This window comes from Ctenocephalides felis, unplaced genomic scaffold (genome assembly GCF_003426905.1).
Source record: "Ctenocephalides felis isolate EL2017-DRISC unplaced genomic scaffold, ASM342690v1 CF-g0.4_SCAFFOLD_03571, whole genome shotgun sequence".
Classification (NCBI taxonomy): domain Eukaryota; kingdom Metazoa; phylum Arthropoda; class Insecta; order Siphonaptera; family Pulicidae; genus Ctenocephalides; species Ctenocephalides felis.
The window spans coordinates 59,914,944-59,929,758 of NW_020539725.1; the positions used below are offsets into that span (position 1 = coordinate 59,914,944).

General features: G+C 29.2%; 1 protein-coding gene across 1 annotated transcript in view; it reads right to left on the minus strand.

Annotated features, from left to right (window-relative positions):
- LOC113386397 overlaps nucleotides 1-14,815 on the minus strand; it is a 108,530-nt gene that overhangs the window by 57,401 nt on the left and 36,314 nt on the right. Inside the window, exons 2-3 of the mRNA XM_026624178.1 lie at nucleotides 12,135-12,514; nucleotides 10,557-10,673 (exon numbers count right to left, since the gene is read on the minus strand). Of these exons, the coding sequence (XP_026479963.1) occupies nucleotides 10,557-10,673; nucleotides 12,135-12,514 (497 nt within the window). The remainder of the gene's footprint in view (nucleotides 1-10,556; nucleotides 10,674-12,134; nucleotides 12,515-14,815) is intronic.

A 14,815-nucleotide genomic window follows, 5' to 3' on the forward strand; every position in this document is an offset into this window, starting at 1 on the left:
ATTGGTTACATATGGCAATACTACATTCACGAATGCAAAATTTGAAGCAAAAAAACATTTTATTGTTGATTCGTGACATATGGCAATACCATATTTTTTTGAAAATTGGATTTTTAATAGAAAAAATTTAATGTAAAAGTTTAACTGTATTGATGTAGAATATTAGAAAAAACGTTATTTCATTGCAAATAATTTTTAATATTTAGTATTTTAATATTCTTGCCTTGTATTTCAATTTGTTCGTCAGTAGAGTCCTTTTTTATTTCATGACTAAAATTTTAGTTTGCTTGTGAGTAGAGTCCCTTTAATGTCTCTTATTTTTGTTTTCTCGTCAGTAGAGTCCTTTTTTAATATTACTTGTCTTGTATTTTAGTTTGCTAGTCAGTAGAGTCCTTTTTTTTAATATTTCTTGTCTTGTATTTCAGTTTGCTAGTCAGTAGAGTCCTTTTTTTTAATATTTTTTGTCTTGTATTTTAGTTTGCTAGTCAGTAGAGTCCTTTTTTTTTAATATTTTTTGTCTTGTATTTTAGTTTGCTCGTCAGTAGAATCCTTTTTTATTTCATGACTAGAATTGTAGTTTGCTCGTCAGTAGAGTCCTTTATTGCAATATATTAACATATGACAACACCGTATTTTCAAATGTACTTAATAAGAAGAAACAAAATTTGATGATAACTTCTCTCCAACAGAAACACCTAATTATTTCATTTTAATAATTAAATCTCTAATTTTGTTACATTTGAATCATTCAAATCGAACGCTCCGTTATCTCGAAAACTCGATTTACATTTTCTGCTCTCTTAGCTCCGTATTTTCGAAACGGCTGGACATGCCTTTGCTAGAAATTAATCAGCACATTGATAGGAATCTAATGCTTTTTGAATCATTCAAATCGGACGCTCCGTTATCTCAAAAACTCGATTTCTATTTTCTGCACTCTTTGCTCCGTATTTCCGAAACGGCTGGACCTGTCTTCGCCAGAAACTAATCAGCACATCTCCCTATCGATAAGAATCGAATGTTTTTTGAACCATTCAAATCGGACGCTCCGTTATCTCAAAAACTCGATTTCTATTTTCTGCACTCTTTGCTCCGTATCTCCGTAACGTCTGGACCTGCCTTTGCCAAAAACTAAACAGCACATCTCCCTATCAATAAGAATCGAATGTTTTTTGAATCATACAAATCGGTCGATCCGTGCGCCCGAAATCGTCGACAAAAAATTGTATCCATACATACATACATACATACACACACACAATGTTCAGAAACCTTGAAAACGTGAAGAAATGTAAAAAATTTCGATTTCGATTTTTGGAAGTTAACAAAGCTTTTGTTATATCTAATTGCTTACATATGGCAACACTGTTTACACATGATTATAAATATTATAATCTTATTAGAAATTTATTTAAATAAAAAACGTCATTGTCAATTTTTGACATGCGGCAACACCACATCTTCAAATGTTACGTTTTCTTAACAAAATAGTTTCTAATATATGGAAACACTAATTGTAAGTTCTTCAGAGAGAGAAATATATACAAAGATAGAAGTATAATGTAGAAAAGGACATGTAATTTAAAAAAATGATTAAATAATAAACGGATCGCCATAGATTAGAGACATGGATTATAAAACAAGACAACAGTTACCAATATCTGCCTTCTCTTTGATTAAATAACAATATATTTACTCATTCGCCAACGTGTTATCTGTCACGTTTTCGTCTCTGTTTATTTTCTGCATAACTCCATTTCCACAAAAAATCGTTATCTAACTTGAAAAATATTTTGTTTACAAATTATTTGTTTAAGCAATTCGCTGATGAATGACAGCAATCGAATAATATCGATTTGTAATTTATAAACACAAAATGTGAATAGGAATTCATGAAATGGCGGATGTTAATAGAATGCAGTGTTGGTAAATAATATTTCGAGGATTTCTCATTGGGTAAAAATACTTAGTGTTATATTATTATATGATAATAAGTAGATATGTTTTTTCTATCAGGACCCATGTGTCTGATCCGTAGAGAGTTTTGTCATATATATATATATATATATATATATATATATATATAAATATTATAATTTATTATACGACTGTACATCCACCTCGGTCTCGTTCGTGTCGTTCTACCTCAGAAGCGAAATCCGCTGTTTTGCATTTATGTTGCAAAAACTTACGGCGAAAACAGCACTATCAACTTTATTGTTTAAACTTTAATAACAACATATCGAATCGTGAGCCGCTAGGCGATTGTTTAACAATTCGTTGTTATTAGTGCTCATTTGATATGTTACTTGATACGTACAAATTACGTACTTGATACGGTATTTTGGACACTAAAGTCTAAGCATAGTATAAGCTAAAATAATAACATTCAACTGTGATAAAAACTTATTATCATTTTTATGATTGACTATTTTTATTCATTATTAAAAAACACACAAACATTCTTTATTTTATTTAATCGAACTATCACTTAGTACGTACGTATACGTTACATTAATTTGTACGTTTTTTTTAAATTAGAGACATACATGTCTCATACGTGTACGTTACGTTTAAGTTACTTTATATACTTGCTTAAACCAATCAAATTTCATATTTGTATTTTTGTTATAAAATTTATTTATTAACAATTGTTTTTCGTTCATGTGTGTTGCAACTATACATTAGTGTGTTTCTATGTATTTTACTCATGTGTTTGTGTATATTCGTTGCACACTGATGAATGATCGTAATGTGATACCGTAACGTTGTGTATGAAACACACACGATTTATTATTAATCCAATTAAATGTTTATCGATACAATTTGCAAATGGATTTGTGCAAAATTTAATGCAAATTTTTCGCGAAAAACAAATGATCAAACTCGTTTTATATAAATAGTTGGAACGACTATAATAAATAAAAATATTTATTTATAATAAAAACTATTTCTGCAGAATGATGATGATTTAATCAATTCTATTTCATTTTATTTTTTCGAAATTTGCATATGTATTGGCAAAAGTTTTGCAATAAAACTTTTTTAATCAAATAATTTGTAAATCGCGAGTCGAACTCGTGCACTGAATGTAAAAACAGATGTCTGCTGGGATAAAAGTAGTAAAATGGGAGCAAGTGGAATTAAAATCGATTCATCGGTTCTAACCAAAAAAAAATGAATACACACAAACACAGAAATACACACATTCCTATTCATTACACAAACGTACACAGATAAGGATCACACAAACATACACAGATGCACACATACACACAAAGCCACAGAAAAAAAATAATGTTCTTGTGTTCACCTCTGAAGTTATGATTTAAATGACAAACTATTATATTTAAAAACAAATCAGAAAATAAATGTTCAAACCTGAAGATGACCACAAAGTCAAAATCGAAACGTCGGTTTATAAACATTATAAAAAATTAACCTGAAATTCGTACGAAAAGATATAAAAAGACAAAGAAAAAAAGAACAGAAGGCAAAATAAAAGACAGAAAGCAAAATAAAAGACAGATAAAGACAGAAAGAGCCGAAAAGAGACAAAAAGAAGCAGAAATAGACAAAAAGAAGCAGAAATAGACAAAAAGAAGCAGAAATAGACAAAAAGAAGCAGAAATAGACAAAAAGAAGCAGAAATAGACAAAAAGAAGCAGAAAGAGACAAAAAGAAGCAGAAATAGACAAAAAGAAGCAGAAAGAGACAAAAAGAAGCAGAAAGAGACGAAAAAAGGCAGAAAGAGACGAAAAAAGGCAGAAAGAGACAAAAAGGCAGAAAGAGACAAAAAAGGCAGAAAGAGACAAAAAAGGCAGAAAGAGACAAAAAAGGCAGAAAGAGACAAAAAAGGCAGAAAGAGACAGAAGGACATAGAAAGAAACAATAAGTGATAGAAAGGAAAAAGTGATAGAAAGAAAAAAGCGATAGGAGTAAAAAAGATAGAAAGCAATAAAACTATAGAAGAGTAAAGAGACGGAAAAAGAAAAAGGGGCAAATATCTAACAAAAGGAAAGCGTAAAGTCCCTTTTTTAATATTACTTGTCTTCTATTTCAGTTTGCTCGTCAGTACAGTCCTTTTTTAATATTTCTTATCGTGTATTTCAATTTGTTCGTCAGTAGAGCCCTTTTTTATTTCATGACTAAAATTTTAGTTTGCTCGTCAGTCCCTTTTATGTCTCATATTTTTGTTTTCTCGTCAGTAGAGTACTTTTATTAATATTTCTTGTCTTTTATTCAATCTGCTCGTCAGTAGAGTCCTTTTTTAATATTTTTTGTCTTATATTTTAGTTTGCTAGTCAATAGAGTCCTTTCTTAATATTTCTTATCTTGTATTTCAATTTGCTCGTCAGTAGAGTCCTCTTTACTTTACAGACTTATATTTAATTTGCATGTTTACTTAAATACCTCTTTACTATAATGGCAATTTTTAGTTTGCTCGTCAGTAAAGTTCTTCCTAATGTTCTTACTAAAAAAAGAGACAAAAGGAGTCAGAAAGAGACAAAAAGTAATAGAAAGGGGAAAAAGTGACAGGAGTAAAAAAAATAAAAAGCAAAACAAGTATAGGTTAGAAAAGGCACAAAAAAAGAAAGAGGCAAAAACCGAAAAAGGAACAAGAAGAGAAAGAAAGAGATAATAAAGAAAGAAAAAGATAAGAAAGACAGAAAGAGATAAAAAAGGGACAAAAAGTAACAAAGGGACAAAAAGTAACAAAAAGGGACAAAAAGTAACAAAAAGGGACAAAAAGTAACAAAAAGGGACAAAAAGTAACAAAAAGGGACAAAAGAAACAAAAAAAAACAGAGTGACAAAAAGAGACAAAAAAAGACAGAGTGACAAAAAGAGACAAAAAGGGACAAAAGAGACAAAAAGAGGCAGAGAGTGACAAAAAGGGACAGAAATATACAACAAAAGACAGAAATATACAACAAAAGACAGAAATAGACAAAAGGAGACAGAAATAGGCAAAAGACGACAGAAAATGAGAAAAAGGAATAGAAAGAAGGAAAAGACAAAGAAAAAGGAAAGAGACAGCAGAACAAAAGAGACAGCAGAACAAAAGAGACAGCAGAACAATAGAGACAGAAAAAGAAAAGAGACAGAAAATGAAAAGAGGCAAAAAGGAAAAAGAAAAGAGAAAGAAAAAGAAAAAAGAAAGAAGAAGAAAAGGGACAAAAAGAAATAAAGAGAAAAAAGAGATAGTAAAAAATAAAAAGGAATAGAAAACGATACAATGTGAAGAAAAAAAGGAGATATAAATAAACAGAAACAGAGAGAAAATAGAAAGGAAAAAAACAAAAAAAATGTAGATAGAAAGAATTAGAGATAGATAAAATGAAAGATAGAAAGAGAGAGATTATCAGTGCACAATTAGTGTATTTAAAAAAAAAAATACACGAACGTTTCGAAATTATCAAGTGTCATTGTCAGTGTCTAAAATTTTATACATAAATTTAGGCGATTAATCTAACGTATTTAAATTCCGAATTTGTATAGAGTCATCATCAGATCACAATAAAATTTCACACTAGTCAATTTCACACGTTTCAACAACCTGTCATCAGTGATATAAATAATTAAGCACAATAATTATCACATTTAATCAACAATTACAAAAACATCACATAATAATTTACCTAACCCCCCCCCCCGTCCCCCGAGGGGCAAAACCCCCGTAATCCCATTAAATAATAACTTCCATAATCAAATGGCCCTATACTCGAATTTATTTAGAACGGGCCCCACACAACCAAAACCCTACCAGGAGAGGTTAGAGTAAAGGGACTTACAACACAAAGTTATGCCATCATATCGAATGGCCAACAAAACAAGAGCGACAGAGACGCAGATAGCGACCCAAACAGGTGAGCGACAGAGACAAACGTATATAAGAAGTGAATTCTTGGCGGGTGCGAGAGGGAAGGATAGATATCACCGACGCAGGTTGTAGAGCGATGGAAAGAGATGGCATGAGATAAAAGGGATCGTTGGGAGGGATAAAGAATTCTCGAATACGGGAGAGAGAAAAGAGGGCAGAGGTTCTCAAAAGGGATAAAAGAATTAATGAGAGTCAAGGTGTAAAGAAAATAAAATGTAAAGAGAAAAATAGAAAAAATAGAGATGAAAAGAGAAAAAATTAATAAGAAGAGAAAAAAGCGATATAAAGCAAAAATAGAGATACAAAGAAGAAAAAAGAGAAAAAAAAGACAAAAAAGATAGAAAGAGAGGAAAGAAAAAGATAAAAAGAGACAAAAAAGGTTAAAAAGAGACAGAAAAAATTAAAAAGAGACAGAAAAGTTAGAAAGAGACAGAAAAGTTAGAAAGAGACAGAAAAGTTAGAAAGAGACAGAAAAAGTTAAAAAGAGACAGAAAAAGTTAAATAGGGACATAAACAGATAAAAAGAGAGAAAATATGGTAAATAAGTATTTTATAAATAATTTAGTAAACTTCTGTGATAGTCTTCTGTAGTAATAGTAATTTAGTAAACTTTGGTAGTTTTCTGTTTTGAATCACGAGTGGCTAAAGGAGAAATTTAAGTTTCGCCAAAAATTATGATTTGCTAATTTTATGTTTTCTCGACATTACAGGCCATTCTAACTCGAATGAGACCAAATTTTGGAAAAGTATGCGTGTGTGTGTGTGTGCAGTAGTGCTTGTAGAGCAAAATGATGTTAGTCAATACTACAAACAATTTAAATTTGTATAAGTTTCTCAAATACATCATATACATATTAATCAAATGCTTTTAAAATTATAAAAGATATGTAAAAGTGATGCACTTTTGCAAAAAAGGCCCTTCACTGCTGCAATTGTTCCTGCCTTGTTCGTGGATGAAATTAAAAAAAAAAATCTCATTAACTAGCTGTAAGTGGAATTTTGTCTTAAGGCAATTAAGGCATCGTGCCTTAAGGCAAATTGCTGGAACTTCCCGTACCGCAATTCAAAATTCGAGTTATTAAAAATAATCAATAATAATAAATAAAAGTTGATCAATGATCTGATACTTTTAATAAAATTTCGAACTATATGAAATCATTTATTTTGAAATATTTTGGAAATTCTGAACTTCAAAGCAATCGTACTGCTTTAACTGCACAGAGACAAAATATCTAACGCATAAAAATTGGTACGAAACCCATAGGAATGTAAACAAAATTTATACTTTTTGTTAAAATCTCTATAAAATATCTGATAAATTTATGTGCATATGTCTAATGATAATTTTTGACCGCCAAATGGCTTTTTTTTACTTTTTTTACTAGATCTCCAAAACCGCAAGACTTGCCTTCATGAAAATTTGATCAGTTGTTCATCTTGTTCATAAAAGTAAAACGTTTTTTGAATTATTCAAATCGGACACTTCGTTCTCTTAAAAACTGAGTTGCCATTTTTAGCACTTTTTGCCACGTATCTTCGGAACGGCTAGACCTGCCTACGCCAAAAAATAATCAGCACGTCTCCTTATCAAAACGAATCGAATGTTTTTTGAATTATTCAAATCGGTTTGTCGGTGTTCCCGAAATCGCCGACGAAAATTTGTATCCGCACACACACACATACATCCATTTTTTCTAAGGTATGCCAAAATGTTCAGAAACCTTTGAAACGTAAAGATATATATAAAATTTTCATTTTCGATTTTTTTGCGATTACTATAACTTACCCTACGGGAAGTTAAAAAGTTAAATAGAGACAAAAACAGATAAAAAGATAGAAAATATAGAAAATATCTATTCTTTTATTTATTATCTTTATAAATAATTTAGTAAACCGGTAGTTTTTCTATTTCGAATTACGAGTTGCTCTAAGACCCTTCGTTGAAAGTTATTTTGCTAATTTTATGTTTTCTCGACATTACAAGCTATTCTGAATCGAATGAGAGCAAATTTGAAAAATTATGTATGTGTGCGCCAATTTCTTAAAATAAAGTTACCCTAAACATAATTTATATTAGTCTATTTATTTAAGATTTTTAAACGATGTGCAAATTGATTTGATATATTTAATTTTCAGTTACAATTTTAAAATATACCTAGTAGTGCTGTAAATCAAAATGATGTAAGACAATACTGCAAACAATTTAATTTTGTTTAAATTCATAATAATCGAATGCTTTTAAAATTATAAAAGATATATAAAAGTGATGCATTTTTGCATAAAAGTGTCATAATTAAGATGTTCATTCGCTTTAGTAATTTTTGTTGATAAGTTATAGCATTTAATGTTGTACAAATTTGTCGAATACTGCATTTAGATTAGACTACAGTTTTGAAGCAAATTGAAATAATGTTTAGCAAAAAACGTTTGAGGATCTGTGGACGAGTATATTGCAAATGAAAATAAGTTTCCTATTCCAAGCACACGTTCTATAATATCGTATATATACAAATATATATATATATATATATATATATATATATATTGTATATATAAATTTATAAATGTAGTATTTTTGTTCCATTTGCATTTATTAAGAAAATGTTTGTTCAACCGAATTACGAGCGAATGATATGAATCGTTTTAATTGCGGGAACGTTAATTAAAATATTATATTATTATTTAAAACATGATACGATTATAGATTAGAAAAAAAAACTGCATACAACTTACAATAAATATTTTATATGTTGAAATATATATTTTTGGTGTGAAAATTTACTGTGATGATGGATGAGATATATCGCTGTCTCGAAACGTCAGTAATTTAGATCTACTAAATAAAGTTTCAGTAAAAAAACTAAGTGTATTGTGTTCATATTCACATATTTAATATAATATTATATATTATAATATAATAAAAAATATTTTTTTCAAAAATAGTTACAAAATTAAATACTCAATTTATATATTTTTTTGTACATATCATTCTCTCTCTTTATATCTATCTATCTCTCTCTTTATATCTATCTATCTCATTTTTTATATCTATCCTCTATCCTCTATCATATATTTGCCTCTCTTTCTATCTTCTAATATACTCCACCTAAACGATTATTCGAATTTTGATAAATCTTTCTAAAGTTTGGTAAGGAAATTTTTTAACATGTATGTGATTTTAAAAATATAGTAATTCTGTTGAAATAAATGGAAGAAGTTGAAAAAAAGCGACATATCATTGTTTGACATTGAAAATATTTGAAACATTGTTTGGAATTTGAATTGAAAACAAATGAGCACTGTCATCTCCAAACATTTTAATTTACTTATAAACCTAGACAATATTAGAATATGTATAATAAATTTATGAATGATTGTCAATAAGAAAAATGAAATGTATACATTATTATTGCCAAAAAGCAGCTGAGATGTGCCAGAAATTAAAATAATACAAGATATATTAAAATATACAGTATATGTATGGCAGATTGAATGATACATATGTGAACAGGATTTGACAAATTAATTCACTTAAAATATGAAATTAAGTAATAATCAGGGGAGGTCCTACTTTGAATGCGACGCACGCTCTAGGGGGCGCCAACATAAGATTCGGATATGAATTTTTCAATATAGTTTTATTCTTCAATATATTGCAAGAATTATATGATTTTTTTGCATATTTTACTAATCTTGGCACAATATTTTGAAAATACGTCAAAAATTTCACTTTAAAACAACAAATGGAAATGTAAAGATGAATACAAACAATTCGGCCCTCACGATATCGATTAAAAGAAGTTTAAGATGCAATTTTGGATATCTTGAATAATGAACAATTAAATTGATATAATCCAACATAAAGTCCAAGTGTTATGTTTAAAACGAATGGCTAGAATTTTTTTGCTCTCTATGATTTGCTCAATAGAATGAATCGCATAAATATGAAAATATGAAAAATAAATAAGTAAAATGTTTCAAAAGCCAAATATTAATTAATGATAATAATTTTAATATGATCTTGAAACAGATAAAATAATAGGGGGCAGTGGGGCGCTAGAAAAAAATACTGGAGAAAGGACTTTTTAAAAAATATTTTTTACCAAGATTTTACACATGTGTAGAACGAATTTCGAATCCTTTGCACGTCATTTTTATTGTTTTGTGAGAAATTTGGAAATACTATCTAAATAAAAGAATTTGTTTCGCACAGCGTGTTAAGTTCATTCTGTTTATTTATTGTTTTATTGCTATAAATAGTTAAAAAGATCCTTCTACAATTCTTTATTTGAATACATTTTGTTCGAATTGTAGTACAGTCGGGTTAGAAAAGTCCATATTGTGTTTTAAAGTATAAATATGCTCTGCAATCATAGTTTTAAATTGTTGGATTTTTTAAATTGATTTTATGTTGTTGTAAACGTTTCATTTTTCAGTTCTGGCTTGTTTCTCCTATGTAAATTAAATTACAATCTAGACAATTAATTTTATAGACGAGATTTCTAAGTCGTTCGATATTAAAAGGAGTATGGATTAGGGGTACGTATGGATTTAAAATAAATTTTTGAAAGAAATTCACGTTTTTTATTGATGTTATGCCCGGTTACTAGACTTTGTATATATATATATATATATATATATATATATATATATAATATCCTTGAAATATATACATATTTCCACTAACCTCTCCGAAAACCGCAAGCGAGTTCAACTCGGGCGCACTCGCAGGTTCCACGTAAAGGCGAAGACTCGCGAGGGTCCTGTCGCCTCCTGCTACTCCGGCACTCCTGAAAACAAAAAAAAAATTACATTATTATTAATATATATATATATATATATATATACATAAATTATATATAAATAGTTTTGTACTTCACATACAATACTAAATGATACATAATGCGATCGAAACGAGAAACAAAAGAGTGCGCGTAAGGTTCACACGCGATTGAAGTAAAACTTATTTGCTACTGTACGAGATGGCATTTAAATAAAAATAAATACATCATATAACAATTTTAAATAATATTTCTCAGTAATATGGTAACACTCGTGTGATCACACATTTATTAGTGTCAACCATTATACACATTTATATAAAGTATGGCTTTATATTTCAAATATGACATGATCGGTTTGTCATTGCAATTAGCATTTAGAAGTGAAGTAATTGCTGATTAATAAATTCTATAATATTCGTTCACACGGTGAATTATGTTAAACAACGCCTAAACAAATATTATTTTCATAATTTCACTCGTCATCATATAATATTTGTGTTTGAAGAACTTCATGTAATTAAAATTAACATACTTTCATTGACTGATTGTATTTTTTTTTACTTTTTCGATGGCTATATAATTTCATTCTTTGAACAGTTGTGATATCTGTCTTTCCTAAAAAATATTTTCCATTTTAATAACTTAGATTTATAGAAACTGCAAGTCCATTTTTGATTTTATTTTTAGTTTTAGAGTCGCTTTTTAATGTTATTTTTACATTGCTCGTCAGTAGAGTCCATTTTTATTTCATTTTTAATTTAATCATCAGTTGAGTCCCCTTTTCTTTCATTTTTACATTGCTCGTCAGTAGAGTCCCATTTTCTTCCATTTTTAATTTAATTATCAGTATAGTTTATTTTTCTTTTATTTTGAATTAGTCATCAGTAGAGTCAATTTTTGATTTTATTTTTAGGTTGCTCGTCAGTAGAGTCCCTTTTTCTTTCATTTTCAATTTTACTCGTCAGTAGAGTCTATTTTTAATTTTATTTTTAGTATGCTCGTCAGTAGAGTCTTTTTTCTTTCATTTTTAATTTAATTACCAGTAGAGTCTCTTTGAATTTTATTTTTATTTTGATCGTCAGTAGAGTTCCCCTCCCTTTTCATTTTTAGTTTGATCATCAGTAGAGTCCCTTTTACCTTTAAATTTAATTTAATCATCAGTAGTCTCTTTGAATTTTATTTTTATTTTGGTCGTCAGTAGTCCTTTTTTTTTTTTTCATGTCTTGTTTTTCAGTTTGCTCGTCAGTAGTCCTTTTTTTCCAACATGTCTTGTAAAAAATAGTTTGGTACATCTAGTAAATGCACTCGACTCTTATCTTATCTGCCGTAACGCGCTTCCGTTGCATTTGTAGATTTACACCCTAGTCGCGCCTAAAGAAATTTTGATTCAAAAAGTGCAGAAAACTGAAAAAAGAAGCACAGGGCACAAAAATGTGATGACCTTATCCTTTACCCTTTTCCCCTTACCTGTGTTCCGTCCAAAGAAGTTGCAGCTCCGCGACGCACAACAGGGCCGAATCCGACCAGGGCCGAACGACACAAAAATCACTAATGGCCACCACTCTTGTCTGTTTCCTAAACACATAACTATCACTACTACTACCGGAAACTTTTACACTACCATCATCAACAATATTCGTCGTTGTCGTTGTCGTTGTCGAAGTCCTATCATTGCAAATTTCTTTACTATTAACAACATTATTACTAAAATTGACACTTTGTTGTTGTTGTGGCTCATTGGTGGCAGCACTAGTCCTTTCGTCGTCGTTCGTGCGAACTAACGTGGTCGTCGAGAAGGCCTTGTGGAAGGTGTAGGGCCCGTGGCGGCCGCAGGGCGCACCCAAAATCTGCAAGGGGTAAAGGATAATTAATAATTGGTAAACAGATAGAGTATATTAAATTATTAGTTTTGAAAATCCAAAATGGAAATTTATGTATATTTTTACGTTTCAGAGTTTTCTGAACACTTTGGCATACCTTAGAATCTATCCGTCTCTCATTTTATATCTAGATAACTCATTCTATTACTCTCTTTTTCTATCTATCTCATCAAACATTATTAAACACAAAAATTATTAACTTCCCGTAGGGTAAGTTACAGTAATCGCAAAAAAACGAAAATGATTTTTTTTATATATCTTTACGTTTCAGAGGTTTCTGAATATTTTGCCATACCTTAGAACAAAATTGATGTATGTATGTGTGTGCGTGTATTTATGTGTGTGCGGATAAAAACTTTCGTCGACGATTTCGAGAACACGGATGAAGCGATTTGAATAATTCAAAAAACATTCGATTCGTATTGATAAGGAGACGTGCTGATTAGTTTTTGGCGAAGGCAGGTCTAGCCCTTCCGAAGATACGCGGCAAAAAGTGCCAAAAACCGTAACTCAGTTTTTGAAAGAACGGAGCCGTCCGATTTTAATAATTCATTAAAAATTAACATTTTACTTGTATTGACAAGATGAAGAACTGATCAAATTTTCATGAAGGCAGGTCTAGCGGTTTCGGAGATCTAATGAAAAAAGTAAAAAAATGCCATTTAGCGGTCAAAAATGATCATTAGACATATGCACATCAAATTATCAGATATTTTATAAAGATTTTACCAATAAGTATAAATTTTGTTTACATTCCTATTGGTTCCGTACCAATGCTTATCCGTTAGACGGCGACGAGGCGCTTACGCGCTTCGATATTTCGTCTCTATGCAGTTAAAGCAGTACGATTGATTCAAAAAACCTTTTGCTTGTGTAGACGGTGTGCAAAAAATGCTTTTACAGAAAATTTCGTAACTTTAAAAATTTTCAAAAAAAAATCAAAAGTTCGAAATTTTTCATTATCTTCAAAAAAAATCTTGAAAAATTTCAAAAACATCAAGATATAAAAAAAAAACAATTTGTTACAAAAAATTGAGAATATTTTCAAAAATTTCCAAATTCTCAGAAAATTAAAAAAAAAAAACATTTATTTTAAAAATTCCAAAAACTTTTAAAAAAATTTCAAAATTAAAAAAATAATTAACTAATTTATTATACAAATAAATTATTTGTAGAACACGCTCGTCGCTTAACTTAAAAAGTACTTATAAGTTTATTTACAGTATGTATTTATAATAAATAATCTATTTGAAATAATTCAAAACAATTATTGATTATTTCCATTCCTCGAATGTTTAATTACGGTACGAGAAGTTCCAGCAATTTACCTTAAGACACGATGCCATGCACCACTAGTTCATTCAAAATTATACATTCATCAATGTATATACGATTACATACATATATTCAAATGTATGTAGGCGCATCGGAGGAAAAATACATATTTAAATTTAGCGCGCTATTTATATACACAAATCGAATCTTAAAATATGCACAATATACATACACATATGTATAAATGTATATATGTATATATAAATCAAGTTATGCGTATTTATAAATAAATGTCTTTGTTTCTTTTGAGAATTTGCGTTTTAATTTTTGTCCTCGGCTTCTTAAATGCAAATGATGCGAAAAGATTGCAAGCAAGATGGATCGGAACGAATTTTATGAAGGAATTTTAAAAATAAATAAATATAATATATATATATTTATATATATATATATATATATATCCTTCAAAACGGCTATTCGAATTTTGATAATTCTTTTTCGAGTTTGTCAAAGGAAATTTTTAAGATTTAAAGGAAAAACTAGCCAAAACCTGAGCCTTCAACAACATAAAAATAACTCAAAAAATCCGAAGCAATACAAAACCATGTTAACCGAACATATTAATAATTTAAACCATAATATAGATTTTTTAAACCCGAAAATTTCATATTTTGAAGAGAACGTAATTAAAAAAAGATTCGCTGAAGGGTTATTTTTGCAATTACACAACGACAGGGTCATAAACAAACGATTCGATGAACGAAACAAACACGTGGTTCCTGAATAACGTGTCAATTTTTTTTTAAAAAAATGATAAGATTCCATCGCTTTTTAAATTTCCCGTAAAGTTTGAAAACATGCTAAAAACTGCTTCAAGGAAAAAAGTGATATTTTTATTATTGTTTTTCTATGAAATTTCTTACATATTATTTATTTATTTGTATATATATATATATATATATATATATATATATATATATATATATATGTGTG